Here is a 21042-nt window from a genome sequence, read left to right as displayed (position 1 = left end):
AGGCAGGGGCAGCAGGAGGCACTGGCCGGGAAAGCACCATGGGCAAAGGGACCAGCCAGCACCAGGGCCTTGAGGTACAACTGCGTGTGTTCTAGGACAGAAAGGCAGTGAAGTGAGTGTAGGGGAAGGAACAGGACAGGGGTGAGAGAGGAAGTAGGAGCTAGATTACACAGGACTTCCGCTATGGAATGAATATTTGTGTGCCCCTGAGACTCACAGTTTGGAATCCGAACCCCCAAAGTGATGGTATTAGGAGGAGGGGCTTTGGGAGGTGATTAGGTCATGAGAGTGGCACCCTCATGAATGGTATTAGTGCCCCTATAAAAGAGGCCACAGAGAGCTCCCTCACTCACCCATTCCACCACATGGGGACACAGCAAGGAAGCATCATTAGGAACCAGAAAGTGGGTTCTCACTAGACACTAAATCTGCTGGCGCCTTGATCTTGGACTTCCCAGCCTCCAGAACTGAGAGAAATAAATTTCTGTTGTTTATAAGCCACCCAATTTCTGGTATGTGTTATAGCAGCCCAAGCTGACTAATACAGCTTCCAAAGAAGGGTAAGGAATTTGGATTTTAAGTTTAACATGGAGCCTGTGGAGCATTGATAGTGGATGAGTGACATATCTGATTTACAGTTTTTAAAAAATTATGCTAACTGCCCTGTGAAGGACTGATTGCTGAGTGCCAGAGTGGACTCAGGACATCTAGATAGGAGGCTCCAGAATTAGCCTGGACAAGAGCTCAGGGAGGCTTAGACCTGGGTGATGGCAGAGATGACGGAATCCTCCAAGAGTGTGGGAAGATATGTGAGAAGGGTGCTGATGGGGTGGGGCATGCGCTGGATGTTCACACTCATCTTGTAGGTCTGTGTCCATGAGGTGGCTCTGAGGTTCACCCAGCGAGTGAATTACCAGTAACTATAGCAGTCACATGCTCCCTCATCATGCAGTCTTTCCCCCATGTCATCCTGTTCCTGTGCTTCTGAACACCACTGATGACTCATCAAGACACTTGTCTCTGGCAGTTGCTGGCACCCAAATGGTGCTGTGCCAGCCTGGGCCAGATTCTCCCCTGGAGGCCCTGCCAAAGGGGAAACTGGATCCCACCCACCGCCCCCAGCCTCCTGGCCCGCCAGAGCTGCCCTCCTTAATTAATTGCCTCCGCTGGGTTGAGTGTTAATTAAACAATTTGTTGCTAGTTATTTCACAAGTTGTGGGATGCCCTCTCTTTAACCTGGGAAAAGTTAAACTTGGAACACAGCAGTGCCCACTTTGAGCCATCTTCCTTCACACCAGAACAGAGAAAAGGTTGTTAACAGAATTCTTCCATTTTTGTTTTGGCCCTGGTACTTTCATCTAAAGTCAACTCTCATTCCATCTTCGGACTCTTGACTCCAAATTTACCTTTTTCATTCTTGCCAACACCTCCTTTTCTACCCACTCATCACACCCTTGCCTGGCCAGCTCCCGAGCACTGCTGCTGGTCCCCACCAGCTGTTCTCACTCATCATCCAATCCAACCCCTTGGGCACCTGTCCGTGCTCAGTTACAGACGCTGAAATCCACTCTGGGTGAAAGCTAAGGCCATAGGCCTTTTTGTCCCACTTTGCCATAAATATCTGTAGTTTGAATGACTGTTTTGCTGTGTTCATGTGGTGGCTGTCACAGGTAGCTGACTCTCCAAGCTCTTCAACAGGTAAACCCTAGAAGGTCAACTCCCAGAAGGCAGGGACTGCTCAGGTTCTGGGAGGGGTTGGTGCTGGCTCTCTTTGGCACACAGGGTTCTATAGGTCAAGGCATCATTTCAGGGTTGACACCCCAGCCTCTCAGTTTAGCTCTCTCTGCTGAGCAGGGATGGAAGCTTCTCTTCCTGAGTCTGCCCCTTCTCTATCTCCTAACCAAACCAAACTCACAGGGTCAGCAGACGGCAGCTGATCTGGGCATCTGGACTCCCACGGCTATGTCTAGCCCAGTTGGAAAGCACACTAACTTGAGAAGAAGAGTCCTCCCACTCCAAATAGCTTTGTCTTCCCAAAAAGACCCCTGTTCAAGGGATCAGTTCTTAGTGGCTTTGTCCTTCTTCCCCTCCTGTTGAGGCCTGGCCTGATGGTACCCATGAGGTGTATGGACACCATATCCCTCCCCAGCCTCTTTTAGGAGGGTAGGGCTCTACCTACGGACACAGGTAATAAAGCTCCAGGGTGGACAGGATGGTTTCGTTCTAACCAGGACAAGGCCCCACTCAGCAGAAATAGCTCTTAGAACAGCAACTTCCCCAAAGCTCTTCTTGATGCTAACATTTTATCATGAACTATGGTTTTGTCGTTTGAAAAACTAGAGTACAAGTCCTGGAATAGCAGATTTAGCTGGGCCCCTCAGTGGTCAGGGCTCAGATAGGTCTCCACAGTAGTAACTGAAGCCCGGTTACAGCACTTCCCCATCTCTTGCTGCATAGGGCTTGGAAAAATAGTCATAAGAGCTGGAGGAGTACAGGGAAGAAAGAAACAAATCATGAGAGGTCTTGGCCAACTGGTTCATCCCTAGAACCATAACATTTTACAGCTGGAGAGGACTTTAAAGTTCATCTATTGCAGTAGCTCTCAGCCCTGGCTGCACATTAGGATCACTCCCAGAAGTTCTGCTTGGATTGGTCTGGTGTGGGGCCCAGCATCAGTATGCTTTAAAAGCTCTCCAGGTGATTCGAATGTGCAGTGATTGAGAACTACTACCCAGGCGAAAGGTAAGCAATGCTCTCACTCATTAACCCTGTAGGGAGGGGCCTCAGATTCCTCATCAAGCCCAAGGGCTTTCAGACTGTCTTCTCCAGAGCCCTAGGCTTCTCGGAGGTCCCTCAGAAAGTGGGGAGCAGGGCTCCATGCATCCTCCTGCCCCTCACTGTCTGTCCCCACACTCCTTTCTGGGAGAGAGTTCCCATTCAAGGTCTCAGGTGAGCAGGAATTGTCACAATAACCCCACCCCACTCACAGCTGTTGGCCCAGCCATTGTCACTCAGTTCTTCCCATTTATTTTCTGACCAGTGGTGTGGGCCAGTCACATTCTCTCTCTTTCTCTGGAAGCTGACTTAAGCAGCCCAGAGGAAAGTTGTCAGAGTTGAAGTGTCCTGGAAACTTAGCACCTGGGCAGGATGTGAGCTATGTGCCTGGCCTGAGGGGAGAGAGGAGACCATGGGCAGGGAGCTGCAACACCTTGAAAGAGGTAGGGATGAAAGAGAGTCAGTTCCCTAAGCTCCCGGATTCCTGTTCTGCCCAAGGCCTGTTTGCTCAGCTTTTCTTGGATTCCTGGGAGACCTCTCTAGAGCCTTAGAAAAGCCTCGTTTTACTGGAGCTTGTCTTTGTATAACCAAAAGATTCTTAGAGAGAACCCTCACTACAAACAGAGCCACTCCACTTTTATCTTTTTCCATTTCAGGGTCCACGGAAGATTTTGATTGGAAGGTGGAAACAAAAAGATTCCACCGCTGCTAAAACAGAGTCAGGGAGTCTGGGCCTAGTTTGACTCCCAGGTTCACTGAGGAGGATGCCCAGGAGTGGAAAAGGTGAGTGTGGTTGGTTTCGTGGGCCTCTGTCTCTGTGGGAAACCAGAAGGAGTGGTGTGGGAAATGCCGCCTGTGCCCTCCCTCCCCCAGTCTGCCTGAACTGCAGGTGTGGGACCCAACTGCCAGGCCCTAAGACGAATCCTGCCTTTCTCCTCCTCTCCCAACCCACAGCTCACCAGCTCCCAGAGACCTCTCTGCACATCTAGAGGGACAGCCACCCCCTTTCCCAACTTGACCCACTCCACCTCCCGCCTCTGCTCGGAAACCCGGAGTCAGGCTGGCTGTTCACCAACGGGACCTGAGTTGGGCACATGCTCATGGTGCCTAAAGTCTAACTGGCATTTGTTTCCATCTGTAGGACTCACCTCCTTTCTTCCTATAAATATTTCTAATTCCCCTATCCAAGCCCAATTCTCCTCCACCTAGTGCCACACCACTCATTGACCCACTTTTCTCTGAGGAGAAGACTACGATGGGCATACTCAATGGTTAGCTCCAGCTTTGGATTGAGACTCAAACCAGGAGACCAAACAGCACACTCTAGCTCTTCAAGGAGAAAAGAGGCCCATGGTTCTATGGCCATGACAATAACAGAGAGTGAGGGAGACAGAGCTAGCCCTGAGAGAAGGTCTGGCCCTGTCCCGCCATCTTTGGAGTGGAAAAGGAAGCAGCATCAGGACCCATAAATCAAGGGTGAAGATAGGTTTTGAAGGGGAAACTGCCCAGATAGCACCTGCTTCCCACACCCAAAGTCTAGTGTGTGTATAAAATGCCTGAGTGTTTCCTGGGTTCATGCTCACTCCAGGTCTGACAATTCTCTCAATGCCATAGCCGTACAGTCTCTCCCACACCAGTTAGTCAGACCCCCAGGGGTAACGACTATGCCTTATCAGCCTTTGCATCCCCAGCAGCTGGCACAGTGGTGAGTGGCGAGTGGCTAAGAGGAACTCAAAAAATGTCTGATGAATGAATGAGTGAATGAGTGAATGAGAAGAGACCCCCCAGAGTCACAGCCTTCATCCGCCATGCCTCCTCGCCATTCTCCTAGAATCCCAGTAACCAGGACCCATCTATGCCCACAGCCCCTCAAGCCTGCAGCCTTACCTCCCATGAGGAAGAGAAGCCCTGCCACATACTGCATAAGGCCTCGGTCCCAGCAGCAGCCCAGCACGCCGATGATCCAGCCGAAGAGGATGATGGCCACCGCCATGCCCATGAAGCCGGCCGTCATCCTGCGCAGGTCTGTGGGGAAGCAGGCAGGCAACAGTTAGCATCAGAGCCTGGAACTCAGGGTCAGGGCGCATCCCAGCCCTGGGCAGAGCGGGGAGGGTGGGGCACTGCAGCAGCTGGAAGGCAACCTGCTCTTTTCAGATAGGTTTGTACACTAAGCTTCCTTTGCAGAGGAGAGAGCCCTCGATGGTGACTAAATCCTTGTGTGCAAAAACATGCCAGGCCAGCTTGGTCCGTAAGCACAGGGAGAGGTCATCATCATAACAGTTGTCTCTTGAACATCTCCTTTGTGCCAGGTGCAGCGCTGTCCTTCGCAAGCAGCCGTCTCAACTTTCTGAGACAGGTACTGTCTTTATCCCTACTTGCCAAATGGAGCCACTTGCTGAAAGCCGTACAGCTAGTGAGTGGTGGAACAGGGCATCAACCCAGATCTGTATGGCTCCCAGGACCTAACCACAGCATCATTCACCTCTCAGGGAGAAAAGGGCCCTAAGAACTGGGTGGGGTCTCAGCAGTCTGGCTGCACCTGCCAAGAGCCCACTCCCTTCCCTTCAGGGTTTTGCTGGTCTCTCCAGGAAGTCATGTGAGGGGGAAGCCGCCCACGTCCCGTCCTTCCCCTCCAGGTAGGTTCCCAGGGGCTCAGCATTCCTTGAACGTGGGGTTGTGGAGTGGGGAGCCACAGCTCCTGTTGTCAGACAGAGCCCCTAAGCAGGCCCCCTCAGCCCCTCGACCCCAGGTCAGCCCAGCTTTCGAGGTCAGGCCCCTCCCTGCTCCACAATGCCCTGACCCTGCCAGACAAAGCCTGGCGCGGGTGCAGGGTGGAGGAGGGCTGTCTGGAAACATGGTATTTTTAGTGGAAGGAAGAGGGCAGAGCCACTGTCACGTCTCCGTCAGCCTCACTCAGCATTTTGCTTGGCTCAGCTTCCTCCTGGCTCCCCCACTGTCCTCCAGCCATTCCCCCACCCCACCAGTCTCACCCTCCTTCCCTGGAATCCAGCATTCTTACTTCCTCCTGGGTAACACCCCACCCCCTTTTCATGGGCTCCTTCCATCCTGCCCCAGCACCCACCCACCCGCAGCTCCCTGGCCACCTCTGCCACCTGTGCAGAGTCCATCCACCTACATCTGAGTCTATCCACCAGCCCCACCAATACGGCTCCAAACAGCAGCAAAGCCATTTGCCAGGGCCTCTGCCCGAGGGGTGAGGGGTGAGGTGGGGTGGATTGCCAGAGCAGCCTGGTGGACCCCATGGGCATTCCTCTCTCAAAAGAAGGGAAGGGGTGTGAGGGTGGCAGGGAGGGTACCTGCCAGCAGACTGTAACACCCTGTGCAAGCGCACACAATCTCTTCTCATCCCCGCGAAACAAATACCTCCCAGGTTTCTGTGAGAACACCTCGCGATCCGCACACCTCACGAGGGCGTCCCATCCCCTCTCCTCCTCTCTCCAGTCACCCCCGGTCCTGAGCCACGGCAGGTACTGGCACAGTTTGGCTTGAGGCCTCCCGGCCCTCTCCCCTCGGTAGAGGGATCTGGTCCATGTTCCTCGTCCTGACACTGAGGACCAGACACTGCAGCCCCCAGCCCAGGAGGAGGCTGGTTGGGGCGTGGGGAGGGAGGGGCAAAGGAGAGCAGCAGCTGAGCCTTCCCCTGAGGAGGAGGGGCCTGGACAGGAAGCAGGGCAGGGCCCTGTCACAGAGGCAGAAATCCACCAAGAGCCACCTGAGCAGGTTCCCGCTCCACCCAGTTCTCCTCCATCCTCCCCCGCTCCCCCGGGAATGCCTGCCCCAGCCAGGTCACGTAATACTCATTACAGTCATTTACGTGAACTGCCAAGGACACGTAATCCTCATGCCCCACTGCTCCTATCGCCAAATGTGTCAGAGAAAACTTTGTGGAGAGCACTGTTGGATCACAGCACTCAAACGTGCCCATGCTGCCTGAGCAGGCTCCTTGCTTATCTGCTCAGTCATCCACAGCCAGCCTGAAATAAGGGAAGGAACATTCCTGCCAGTTGGGCCCGCAACTACCTATGGTCCTCCTCGCCCCTCCATCTCCCTCAATGCTTTCCCCTCTGCCACCAGCCTTAGTTCCCTCTGCCTTTGCCATCACATCACAACGCTCAGGGAGCCGGGTCTGAGCTGCCTCCTCGGTGGAGAAGGGTCCCCTCTTGACGTGTGAATCTGTTGGGACTGATTCCTGGAAATGGGATACTCTGCTACCGATGCTTTGTCTACTCTCCACTGTAGTCGAGGGCAAGGAGGCGGTGGGAGTGGGAAAAGAGAGGCCAGGGTATTTTCAGTGTAAAAGAAGTTTACATCCCCTTAAACAGGTCGGGAAATTTCTCTTCTATGTCCCTGTGAAACCACTGGTTCCCTTTCCAGGGGAAATCCTGGCCCCTTCGGCAGCACTAGAGACAGATAACCCTGCTGAAGCCAGAGCCCCTCCCTGCTGCACTTGGCCTTGCTCATTGGAGGGCCTCCCTGCTCCCCGGGGCTCTGCAGACCCCCAGGAGCACAGGTACTGCCTGGAGGATTGATGGATAATGTGCACGTAAGGTGTGTCCACTTGGGCCAAGGCTGGGAGGAAAGGAAACGGTAAATGCAAATCAGAAAAAGAGGGAAGGTTATCGTTGTTGGAGGAGGAAAGCAGAGTGATTTACTTAGAAGAAAACAGAGGAAAAGGCAGAAAGGCAGGGAAATGGAGAGAATAATTCCTCTTCCAAAAGTTCCAAGATCAATAGTCATCTGTGTCCCAGGTCAGGGAGGGGCTGTGGCCTCTTACACAGATTAGGTGCGCTTTGCTGTCCCCCAAGGGCTTTGTCAACAAATCTGAGGGTCCTGTTAAATTGCTGATCTGGAAAGAAGGAGGAAAACTAGAGGTCAGGCCTGAGTATTTTCACTGACCCAGGAGGATATTCGCCATCACCCCGTGAGCCTGGTTTTGCAGAGCCGTGCATGTACGGCTGGTTATTTTGTCCTTACACTTACGTGGCAACTCAGGGCAGCTGCAACAACCTATAAGGTAGGTAGGACAAGAAATATGCCTGTTTTACAGATAAGGAAAGCAAGATCCAAAGATATTAAATACTTTCTTGACAGTCTCAAGCCAATGAACTAAAAGAAGAGTGAGTTGGGTTATTGAGTTGTGTGGGAAAATAAAAGTAATAATGTAATTTAAGACCTGCTGGGTTATCATGAAAGATTGAACAAATGTGTCTAGCATTTCTTCCTCCCCAATAAAGCCAGAATTATAGTTAAGAGATTTTTTTTAAAGACAGAAATCTACAAGAATGGGGAAAATAGGAAAGGAGATGACAACAGCAACCGAAGGTTGGAAACTGCGAAGCCGATGGCCGGTGTAGCTGACTTAGCAGACTCCGAGAGGCAAACCTAAAGCCAGCAGCTGGGAAGCTGAAAACCAACCTATCGAATCCCCAAAAGGCTCATGAACTGGCACCAACAGGGCCCTTTGCATCAGGTGGTTAAACAGAGGGGAGGGACATAAAAGAAGGATTTGGTGGAAGTTGTTTGAGAAGGGGCTAGATCCCTAGATCCCCTCACCCACTCCACACCGCTGGAGGACACCCCCACTCCCCTGCCCCTGCGGTGGAGTGGGAGTACTCAGGACTGGGGTCTACAAGTTCAGGTGAGGGCTGGCTGGCCAGCACAGCTGAGGGTCATCATACAGAGGGCGATTGAGTGGCTACGCTCATACACAATGTTGCTGCTTACCCTCGAGACCCCGGCCCTCTTCTGCTTGGCTCCCAGAAGCTGACAGCCCAGCCTTTGCCCTCCAGCCTGGAGGCTGGGAGAGGCCTTTCTGGTGATGACCAGCAAAAGAAGAAAGACCTAGAGACACTGCCACTGGGGTTGCCCCATGAGCAGCTCCTCTGAGCACTCCACAAGAGCTTCCAGGCAGCTCTTGAGCATCCCAACCACACAAGCCAGCATCCCCAGATACCTGAGAAAAGCCTATAACCTGGGAAAAAAAGAACTAGAGGAAACACTGTGCATGAAGAAGAAAGAATAATTAAAAGTTATTGTTAATATCCCCAGAGAGATCAGAGAAGAAACATAGCTTGCCTCCATGAAATAAGAACAGGATACTATTGAAAAGAACTATCTGGAGAACTTAAAATTGCAGAATCAAAGTCACTGTAATTTATATTATAAAATCAATTCTAATTTATGTATTAACACTATCCTGTCCCCAAAAAAGATTTAAGAAGTCTTACAAAACGCACACAGTGTAACAGGATAAAAATAATGGATGAGGAAATGAAGGAAAGAGAAAAGAAAGAAACGAAAGGAAGATGAAGCCAGATACCACATTCACACACAAAATTTGGTCCACGAGCTCCTTAGGAAAGTAACTATACTCACCACATTTGAATTTAAAGGCATTAGATATTATTTCCATTGTCTTTAAATATTTGTTCCTTCTTGTTTGCACTTGAGTAAACCCTGAAGGCCACTCTGCCTACGGAATGTCCCACGTGCAGACAGCCCCTCTCCTGCCCATCTGCATTAACCTGTGTGGCAATTTTATCTCTTCAGGAGTGAGAAACTGCCTTTTTTATTCTTTTTGATTGCTCACAGGGCCCACAGCTGTACTTTGCACCCAGGAACTTACATAGCTTGGCTTTGTTTCCCCATCTCTTCCTGCCTTTTTAGGAAAAAAAAAGAAAGAAAGAAAAGAAGAGGAGGATAAATGAACTCACCTATCTGAAGCAGTGGAAAAATATTAAGCAGTGTTGGCCTAAGAATAATCCCCTTGGAAAGAACCTGAAATGATGAGTTGGACTCTGTAGGCAAAGGCAGAGATAAAGAAAAATCTTCTCATGGATCGTGTTGGGTTTGAGTCCATTATCTGTATTCTGTGACCCTAATGTTTAACATTCTAATTTTCAAAACAAGAAAGGCACATTCTAAACATTTTAGAAAAAGAATTCTGTTCAGCGCAGTGGAAAGGAGTGGCAGAAGAAGGTTGATAGTGAGGGAGGGTAGAGGAGGGAAGGCAAGGAGAACCATTAAATAGAACTGGAAAAAGCAGTTTTCTCTCATGGAAAAATTTTGCTTTTATAAGTTTACACTCTTATTAACATTTAAATTGAAAGGTATTGCTTGCAACTCTGCAGGGGAAAGCAGGATACTGCATTTAGAAAAACACCTAGAAAAGGAAAATATATGCAGGCTTTCCAGATCTATTTGCTCTTTAAAGACCTTGTACAAAAAAATGATGATGATTGAAATTTTTTTTTCTCATTAAAAGACAGAAATGGTGAGAGTGAGTATGCATTAGACCTTGTTGTGATGGTAAAGACTGGAGATAGGGAGGGAGGACACTGTATTAATTGCCCCAGCATCAAGAGCATGGAGTGACCAGTGGGCCATGGTCCTCCTCTGCCGGCCACATGGGGCGCCTCTGGGTGAGCCTTGTTTGCGGGAAGCTCTCCCTTCTGCATGACATGAGCACGTCACCCGGGCTACAAGGGTGGAAGAGTGTCAGCTGTCCTGGGAGCTGGACATTCATTCACAAGTTAGTCCCTCTGAGCTTCAAGGTCACAGGAATTGGAGGGAAGAGTAAGGTGGTGAGAACAGAACTCAAGTGTTTTTGTCCCAAGAGGTCAGTCTGGGAAGTAAGAAGTGAAGAGAGTCTGCAGTGAGCATGCTAACTGTGGGACCAACTCAAGACAAGCTGATTCAAAGGAGAAGGAATATTCCAGGAACCAATTCCTGCACAGCAACTATCTTTGAAAGAAGTGGGGATTTTGATTCTGAGTAACCATACAGAGATTCAACAGATCTGGAGATGGAAGCGTGGATTCTTGGAACCAGGCTACCCCAGTTCAAATCTTGGCTCTGCCATGTACTGATTGTGTGAACTAGAGCAAGTTAGTCCATCTCTCTGGATCTGAGGTTCCATATCTGTAAGCGGAGGTTACAGCAGTACTTACTTAAAAGAGTTATTAAGAGGATTAAATAAGTTAATATGTGTAAACTGCTTAGAATAGTACCTGGCACAAAGCTAGAGCTATGTAAGCGTAACTAGAAATGGAAGTCACTTACATTAAAGCAGTTCTCTTTCTCATGCACCACATCCCTTGCATTTGCTGTCCACGAGCACATAAGGAGCCGGGTAACATGTTGGGCTAAGCCCCTAGTTAAGGATGTGGTACTCAGAGGGAGCAGTCTTCTCGAATCTGTTCTTGTTCCTCTCAGGTACCTGGAGAAGCTGAAGTGAAGCCTTTATTTTTCCATTTATTAACATTGGGATGCATCCACCCTGGAGTGTTGATGCCTCCTATCCTCTGAGGACCAAAACAGCTGGAGGCTACAGCAGCTAATAGCAGAGGTGCCGGTGGCCACAGAGGCCATTTGAGCCCTTGGTCTCGCAGTGAGCACTGCACTGATCTAGAAGGAAGAGACATGTGCAAGACTGAAACTCTGTTGGGAGGGCTTCAGAGATCTAGTTAATTAAAAGGGAAACAGAGAAGTAGCTAACAGGAGGTTTTGCCCATAGCTTTCTTCTAGAGTGTAAGTTGGTTCAGCATCATAATGTAGTTATATTTAAGAAATTATTTTTATGTGAAAACGAAACAGCTCTTATGTTTCCATGGCAAAGTGCCTGACTTGGGGCTTTAATCCCTAAAAGGTCCTTCAGAACTGCCTTCTGCCTACCCCTGGACTTCCACCTTTCTTCAAGCCCCCTGGGCTCCAGTTATAACAGACTGAAGTTCCCTGAAGGGACTGGCACTTTCCTTGATGGCACTGTGCTCTCTGCCAACATGGCTGCCCACACACTCCACGTGGCAAGCTTCACCTCATCCTTAAAGACTTCCCTAACAGGAAACGTCTGGGAGGCCTGCAGGGTACTTCAGCAGACGGAGTCCTCGGGGCTCCTGTAGCGCATGGTTGATGTCACTCCTCCTGTACTTCCACATATCTTACTGTGATTATTTATGTCTCCCTCCCTCCAGTGAATGTGAGCTTGTTCAGGGCTGCTGTCGTGTCTGTTTATTTTGTCTTCCCAGTCCCCAGTCTGTTGCCCGACATAAGCAGGTGCTCAATAAATGTTTGCTAAATGAGATCCCCATCCCACCCTGTAATAATTACTACAACTGTGTGCACCATGGAATAAAGCAAGGCGAGGAGGATGTACCTACCCAACTCAACCCATTTCAGTGACTCAAATGTCATTGTGACTTGAAGCCAATTTGTCTCTCCTCCAATCTTTTTTTTTTAATTTTTAATTTTTATTTTTGTGAGGAAGATCAGCCCTGTGCTAACATCTGCCAATCCTCCTCTTTTTTTTTTTTTTTTTTTTTTGGCTGAGGAAGACTGGCCCTGGGCTAATATCCGTGCCCATCTTTGTCCGCTTTATATGGGACGCTGCCACAGCATGGCTTGCCAACTGGTGCGTCAGTGATCAGTGAGCGCTGGAGATCCGAACCGGCAAACCCCAGGCCGCCGCAGCGGAGTGCATGCACTTAACGGCTTGCGCCACCCGGCCGGCCCCTCCTCCAATCTTATTTTTAAAAGCCAGCATTAACTATCACTTAACAATTCAATAGAATTGTTTATCATATACAAACAAAGCACCAACATAGGTCCAGATTCCAGATCCACAGAGCCATGCAACGTGGGGCCTCCTTACCATAAAGTTTAATGAGGACCTATGATAACCCACAGATTATGAGCCCGATAGACCTTTCTGTACCACCCCCAACTCAGGAAGACGTTGTGGGGGAAGGTAATTGCTGTAGAAACGAGAAGTGGTTTCTGGGTCAGAAGACAGGCTTGAAACTTCTTCCTCCTCAATCCTACCTCCGGATTAGAGAGCTGCCATAAATAGGGACATTATGTGATGCTGTCATATACAAATCACATCCATTGTCAAAACAATGGAAGGCAAATTGCAAAATTTATACTGGTCTGATGAAAGCTAGGTCAGCAGCTAAAGCAAGTGCCTGGAGAGAAGAAAGAAGGGGGAAAAAACCCAGAACTGAGAGGCAGAGTCCCAAACCAAAAAAATCACAAGAATGACTCCCTTCCCCTGCAGCCACACTGCTAGGCCAACAGCAGATACTGCAGAAGGGAGTGATAGGAAGGAAACTGGCTCAGCCAACTGGATACACCTGGGTAGACCCAGCATGGCGCCTGGTTCTCGGTTCCCGGGGGTCTTCCTACTGTGATACACCAGACCAGCACAATCTACTCCACCCTAGAGAAGCTCCCATCTCTCCTCCTCTATATCACGTGTCACTGAGAGTTGCTCTGAATGCAGAGTACAGAAATCAGGGTCACGTGGCAAGAATGAGCTCCCAGAGTGTCCCCCCAAACAATCAGAAGATGGGGGATCTTTGAAACACATGGGCACCTTAGAGTGTGCTATGCTTTCCAGAAAAATGTTTCGGGTACCTAAGAATTGGTTGATGGCAAAGAATTTGAAAAGCCTAGGGAAGGGGAAGAGAACAGCCATGAAGATTTATCGTTCGTTTACTGTGTGAAGGCACTGTGTTGGGTGATTTACATAGGACGTATCCATTGAGCCTCCCAATGGCTCTGTAAGGTAGATGGCTACTTTTCTTATTTTGTAGACTTAGCAGTTGAGACAAGGGAAGACAACTGAAGTTGATCAAGGTCACACAGCCAGTGAGAGGCAGGTCTGAGAAAGGGCCTCAGTCTGTCCATGCCCTTTCCATTCCTTAGTCCCTTTCAGATTCCATGCTGCTTCAAACCCCAGGAGGGAACTTAACATTCACTAAAATGTAATAGAATATTATTCAGCTATTAAAATTACTCTTGACATTGAAGATGTCAACGACAAGGGAAAAGTTCATAACAGAACACTAAATGAAAAGTAACGCACAAGCCCACGTATCGCATATGACCCCTACACTGTGGGTGTGGATATGTGCATCCACACGGGTATACCCACATGGGCAGAGCAAGGGAGAAGTGCACCATATGTTAACAGCGAGCCTTTATGGGTTCTGATATTTTGGGTTTTGTTTGTTCTTTTCCACAATGAGAATGTGTTACTTTAACAATCAGATTTCTGAGTTCTTTGGGAGCTGTGAGCTTTCTTGTGTTTTCAAGTTCTAAGTACAAATAATGAGGCAGCCTGTCCTTGAATTCACGGAAGATGGTGATCTCAGGCCTGGCCACAGATTCTTTCTCACGAGAACTGCCTTTTTAAGGACATACTGCCGTGAATTAGTTTCATTTTTCGTTTTTAACAAATGAATTAAAAGAATGTGCTATTCTGCCTTCATTATACTTTCACTTTTTAATTGAGGTATAATTGACATATAACATTAGACTAGTTTCAGGTGTATAACATAACAATTCAATATTTGTATACATTGCAAAATGATCACCACCATAAGTCTAGTTAACACCTTTTTTCTCTTTAACAATGAAAGTGAAAGGCCTGCTGTGCTCCTCCTTGGCCAGCGGCGTGGACCGTGGGAATAGCTGCCGTGGGAGGACAGAGCTTCCTTTACTCAGCACAGGCCGGCGCTGGTTGATTGGCGGGAATGGGCTCTAAGACGTCATGGCCCACAGTTGCTATCATTTTTCACACATGATGGTTTCAGTGAGGTGTGCATGGTACTGGGTGCCCTCAGGACCCACTCTCTGACTATATCTCACACTTAGGGACCAGGCACTTTGGGGCTATCCCAGAACCTCAAAGACTCACATGAATGTCTTCATAGCAATCTCCTTCCCCAAAAATGTCCCTTCAACTACTGAGGTCCCAATGAACAAAGCATAGAAATTTCTGTTTGAACAGCATGATGATGTGGAAAAAAACAAACAAAATACTGAAGATGATGTTAGAAGACCTGTGTTTGAGTCCTGGTTCCCCACACGCTGGCTGGAATGCATTGTACAGGTCACATACTCCTAGTTCCGAGGCCTCACAGCTGAGAACAACAGATGATGAGTACCCCCCACCTCAACACACACACTCCATGTTCTAAAACTGTGTTGTCCAATATGGTAGCCATGAGCCACATGTGGGTGTTGAGCACTTGAAATTGCTATTAAGCACTTGAATTGAGACATGTGTAAGTGTAAAATACACACCAGCTCTCAAAGACTCAGTATGAATTTTCATAAAATAGCTCTAATAATTTTTTATATTGGTTACATGTCAATGTGACAATATTTGGGAAATATTAGATTAAATAAAACATTATTAAAATTAATTTTGCTTGTTTCTTTTTACATATTTAATGTGGCTAATGTAAAATTTAAAATTAGATGTGTGGTTGCATTCTATTTCTATGGGGCAGGACTGTTCTAAAGAGAGTAGTGTAAGATCTTGTGCAAAACTTGCTACAAGGGGCCCCAAACTAGTTCTGCAATTGGTAGTACATTCCCCACCTTCGGTTTACATATAATAGGAGACTAGGAGATTGGGGGAAGAGATTCTTCTCCCACTGGGAGATTGGGGGAAGAGAGGAAGGTTTCTTAGAGAGAATTCGCAGAGGGCTATGATTTCCCTTCCCTCCCCCTGGGAGCTTCCCTACTCCTACCACCGGCACCACCACCTCAAGCCAAGGAAAGGGCCCTCAAGAGAACCACTTGGAGAGCTGCACACAGGCACCCTAGAGTTTAGAGGACACAGGAGATGGTACCTACTTGTGACCTAAAAAAATGAGATGAGAAGCTGATTAGGGCTGCCTGTGGTGGCAGAGCAAAGACAAAGCTATGGATCCAGAGCTTGGCCAGGGAAGGATCTTGTGCTTTTTCCATGGGCCAAGCGGACACTGATGAAGACTACAGCTGCCTGGAAAAGACTCCATCCCAGAACTTTGCCTGTTAGGGCGTGATGACTACAACAGAAAAGTCTTTTTGGGAGGGAGCACCAAAAGCAGGGACTGAAGAGGGAGTGGGAGCCGGTCAGCTGGAAGGTGCACTGCCCACGTCAGGAGGCTATGGTGCACAGTCAGTCCTTGCGAAGCTTTTCCCAAGGAATCACAAAAGTGCCCTACAAAAGACAGAGCCAGCATTTGAGCACTGTCGCACGGAGGGCGCCAACATAGAGAGCAATAACACCAGGCAAACTCGACCCCTTGAGCCTTTTACCTGTCCTTCTTTCCCCTCCCCCACCCCCAGAGGAACCAGAAGTAGTAGGGCTAAGGGGGGCAGGTGCGGCAGTGAGAATGAAGAAACCCAACTGCTCTCTTCTTACTGCAGGTTTCCAAGGTGGGTCAAACCAAGCTTTAGGGAAAGGAAAAGATTTAAAGCAGATACAAGACTGAAATTGTGACATTAGATCTCACTTGAATTCTAAAATCTATAAGTGAAAATTTACTAATTCCTGAAAGTTTCCCTCCGAATCTGTGAGATCTCCCATAGGTGTCATGGGGCAATGGGGATGAGAGATCAGACAGAATGAGCTTAAAAGGTTGCAGTGAGAAAAAGATCAAGTTGTAGATGCAGCCTTTTCAATAAATTGGTTATAGATGACCTTTTATAAGTCATATCTGAGACAAGAATGATAACAACAATGATAATAATAAAGCTAGCGTTTTTTAGGTGCCAGGCATGTCCTGAGCACTTTCTATATATTATCACATTTAATCTCCCCAACAAATCGATGAGTTCATCATTCTCCTTTTACTGATGCGATAATAAGTAACCTGCTAAGTCACTTGCCCCCAGTCAGGCAGCTTGAAAGTCGGAGACTCCAAAATCCAGGCTTTTAATCACTGTGCCCTACAGCCTCCTAGAGTCATTGATCAAATGAGATCTGTGACAGCCCTTTGTAAACTGTAAAGTGCTACCACAGATACTAGTGATCATTTATGTTCACTGCCAGGCTACAAGGCAGAGGAACAAACATAACGGGCCCAGTGAGTACTATTGGTATCATCTAATGTGTATTTCACAGCTTCAGGGCACACCAGTCATTACAAACAACAAGAAAAAGACAAGACAACTCTTTCCCTCCTCCCCCAAATCTTTAAACTTGCAATCCTGGCAAATTTTGTTCTCTAATTTAGAAGAATGAAAAGGAAGGGGCCTAAGGAGTCTGTGCCCACCTCTGTCCACATGTAGACAGAGGTGTTTTCCAAAGGCCATGAGCCTAGGATGGCAAGAGCCGGCAGTGTGGCAGAAAAAAGGGTGTTTTGGAGTTGTAAGGACCATGGAATCAGGTGATCACTGCCCCAGGAAACAGGAGATCTGGCCTTTGACCCCTGCTACTAGTCCCCCTACCTCAGGTAAGTCATATAATTTCTGCCTACTTTCTGCAAGAGGATGAAAATACCTTTCCTGCCTGGATGTCTGGGGGTAGACCAGATGATTCTGCTCCAGCTGTTGTGATTCTCAGTCCATTTTTTGCAAGATACCAGCCTGTCTTTATCTTGATAGAGCACAGTTCAAAAGTAATGAGTATGTTAGTAAAATGCTAATAATACATCATGGAGCTATTTTCAAGGAGTGCTGAATGATCATAAATCAAGTAGATAACAGGTTATGCACCACCCACGAGGCTAGGAGTCACTGTGCACGAGACAGCAGAGCCTCCTCCACCCCTACCTCCTCCGTGGTCAGTGCTTCCTTCCCCCACTGTGGTTCTTTCCCCCGTGAAGGGGATGCTTGATGGTCACCGGTAAAGAGTCAGTGGACTGGGTTGACCTCTCCTGTCCCCTGTGCCTTCCTCTGTGACTATACTGACTTATTTTGGGAGGCTGTCTGTGACCCAGTCTTCTTTGGCAGATGGTTAAAGCTTATCAAATAAAGATTTTGCCAAGAAAAGGACCTCTGTGGAAGGAAACTAAAGTTACCTTGAAAACAATTCCATCAATGGAAATTCCCTCTTTGGGGTCGTCCTATACTCATTTATTCATCCAAGGCATGTTTATCAAGCAGCAGCTATGTGCAACAACAAAACCGAGTCCCCGGCTTCAAGAAATGTACTTTCCAGGGAGACAAACTACATACATACACACATACATATATATGTCAAGTGGTGATAAATGCTATGAAGAAAAATAAAGTAGGTGAGAGGGATGAGACATAATGGGGTAGAAGTGGGGAGTTGCTAATTAATATAGGGAGGTTAGGAAAGCTCTCTTAATAAGGTTAGATTAAGCAGACACTTGAGGAAGTGAGGGAATGGACATGTGGATATCTGGGGGAAAAGCATTCCAGGAAGAGGGAAAAACATGTGCAAAGCCCTGAGGCAGGAATCTGTTTATCATATTTGTGGAACAATAGGAGTCAGCATATTCTACATAATCCTGTATAAGAATACTCTCTTCACAATTATTATAACATGCTTAGAGCCACATGATAAATCTTAGTGACCATTTGGAAACAAAGAAGTACTTTCTGTAACCAGGTAAATTCTCTTAGAACCTAGGAGAAAGAAGCAGTAGAATTGAGAGGAATTGGTGACTGATTGAATGTGAGAGATAAGGGAGAGGGATAAGCCACTGAGGACTCCCAGGTTTCTGGCTTGGATGATGCGGAAAATGGTGATATCGTTGACCAAGATACAGAATAAAAGAAGAGGCATAGAGTATTGCTTCTATGTTTGGATGGATTTTTATTCCTTTTTTTTGGAGGGGGGATGGGAGGAAGGATAGGTCTTGTAAAAGAAGAGAGGATGTTAAGTTCCATTTGTTAAGTGCCTAACACACATCTAATTGGAGATGTCCATTATGGCACTGGATGTATGGGTCTAGTGCATGGGAAAGAGATTAGTATTTGAGATATTGATATTAAAGCTGTAGGGTTGAATGGCTGCTCTCCCAGGGTAGGTGTATAAAAGTGAGAAGAAAAGAGGGCTGAGGAGAGAGTTTAAACACCAATATTTAAGTGATGAGAGGAGGGAGAGAGGAGGAATGAGAATGGATGGCCAAAAAGGGTAGGGCAAAATCCAGCATGAGTGACATCATGGGAATGCAAGGAAGAAAGGCTTTCAATCATGGCTGATGGTGCCAAGATCAAACAAGACATAACGTCATTAGGCAGCAAAGACTCACTGAGCCCCGATTGCGTGCCAGGCATTGTGCGAGCAATAGGAAACACAGCAGTTCACAAAACTGGCCTGTTCTCTTCCCACGAGGAGGCTTACTAGATTTACAGCTAGGGGGACCCTCATGACCCTGCCAAAGGCTCTTTTAGTGGAAGTCAATCTCATTGAGTTACTAGGAATGAATGGGAGGCAAGGAAATAAAAGTCATTCTTCAATACTATGCTTTCAAGTAGGCTGACTGTAGAGAATAGGAGGGAAATGGAGTGACAGGGTAGGACACAGAGGGAGGAGGACTTTTCTTTTTTTAAAGTATGCAAGACTTGGGTATGTTTCTATGCAGAGGAGAAAGAATTAGCAGAGAGAATGCACCTGAAGATACCAGAGACAATATCCTTTCACAGGCTCTGAGTCTTATCCAGATCAAAAGGCCAGACTCACACACAAGCTGATTCCACTTGACAAACGTGAGCAGCAGAGCTTCATGGTGAAAAACACTGAGTCTGGGGGATCAGACTATCTGGGCTTGAATTCCATATCTACCACTTACTAACCATGTGACTTTAACATCTCTGTGCCTCAGTTTCCTCTTCTGTGTACAGGGATGATAACAGTACCTACCTCAAAGATTGTTATGAGGATTACATTTGTGTATTACTTAGAGGCTGGCACCGAGTACGCGCTATGTAAGTGCGCAGAAAGTAAGGCCTAGAAACAGACACACAATGTGCACATACACCCACACGTGCACATGCAGAGGAAGGAGTTAGTTGAGAGAGAAACAAGAGGGGAAGACGCTTGGTAGATGTGATGGGGGTTAGAAAGTGGGTGAGTATACAGGTGAGAGACACCTTTCCTCTTCCAAAGTCACTCAGGGCTCAGCTCAGACCCCTGTCCTCTCTGAGACTTCTCATCAGTACTTCTTCCCAGAATCCCCCATTCTGTATGAAGTGCCCGTCACGTAGCATACTTGTGGGCCGAACCTCTCGCTTAGTGCACATGTATTCACTGACTCATTCATTTGTTCATCATTTGCGGAGCTGCATCTCTCATCCAGGCATATTGTTCTACAAGTGTGGGTAAGACACCAGCTCTTCCCTTGAGAAGGTTGCTGGTCCATAAAGCTTTGGTCTTCTCTCCTACTGTCTGCCATGTCTTGTGTGGTCATTCAATCACTTGGAGAACCGAGGTGGCATTATTTCTTCTTTGCGTCTCTCACAGCATCTGATACCTACTAGGAGTTCTGACTCTCCAGAGAACGAAGGAATAAGTCTCTTTCATTCAGTAGATACATGAATGAGCAGGAGCCCACAGTGTCTCTCGCGGAAGATCAGTTAGCAAGGGATAAAGGAGCTGACATTTATTCATCACTTATTCTGTGCCAGGCACTGTTGACAGTACACAGCTCACTTAGAGCCAATCAATGAGAAAGCCTTTTCTACTTGTTTTGTTGGAAAGTGATGCCTAATGGCTTCACTTTCATGTTTTCAAATGTTTTCCATTTTGTGCAGTTTGCTTTCTATGCTTCAAGTGTCTCACGTGACTAGAAATGTTTTTCACGCTTCCTGTGCAGTCAGTTTCGAATTTCGCCAGTGTTTGGCTGCTGGGTTTTTTGTTACGTAAATGCTCGTTCTGTACCCTGGTTCTACAAGAGACAAGCATGCCCTCCCCTTAGGCCTCATGTGAGCCTCTCTCTCCCTCCACCCTCGATGTTGTCTTTGTTCTGTGGCAAGCCATCAAAGCCTGTTCCAGCAAGGTGCTCGTTAATGAGGCCAGGGTCATCAGCAGATATGTGAAAACCTAGAACAAAATGGGAAACACTGGGCAAAAACTTTTTTTTCACTTCTCCCAAAGGAAGTGGTGTGTTTGATTTACCTCTGAGTTGGAAAAAAATAAATAAATGGATCATAGGGGTTTTTTTTACACACGGATAAAATATTTAAGGCAAGATGTTTATATATTGATACCTGGCCTTTTCTACTCCTCAAATGACTTCTAAGGAATGGTAGCCAAGTTGTTTATCTGACCCTGGCTCACCAAGTCTTTACACTCCCTGTGTCTTCCCATCCAGCAGCACAGAACAATTCTCAAGTTCAAGATTCATTTCTGCCTTCTGGGGACACTGTCACTGGAAAAGGAAAAAAGAGTCAGGGCCTTCTGTGCTTGTAGGATTTGGATGCAGGGGTGGGGGAACATTTCTGGACCCTGGGCTGGACCTCATGGGTCTGTGTGAGAGAGGACTCTATGAGGACTCT

General features: G+C 47.6%; 1 protein-coding gene across 2 annotated transcripts in view; it reads right to left on the bottom strand.

Annotated features, from left to right (window-relative positions):
* TMEM178B (transmembrane protein 178B) overlaps positions 1–21042 on the bottom strand; it is a 347203-nt gene that overhangs the window by 35139 nt on the left and 291022 nt on the right. For both annotated transcript variants that reach the window (XM_058531551.1, XM_058531560.1), the window contains exon 3: positions 4663–4800. In XM_058531551.1, coding sequence (XP_058387534.1) covers positions 4663–4800 — 138 coding nt within the window. The remainder of the gene's footprint in view (positions 1–4662; positions 4801–21042) is intronic.

This window comes from Diceros bicornis, chromosome 3 (genome assembly GCF_020826845.1).
Source record: "Diceros bicornis minor isolate mBicDic1 chromosome 3, mDicBic1.mat.cur, whole genome shotgun sequence".
NCBI lineage: Eukaryota > Metazoa > Chordata > Mammalia > Perissodactyla > Rhinocerotidae > Diceros > Diceros bicornis.
The sequence above is the reverse complement of the archived record's forward strand: the minus strand, read 5'-3'. Positions and strand labels throughout refer to the sequence as shown.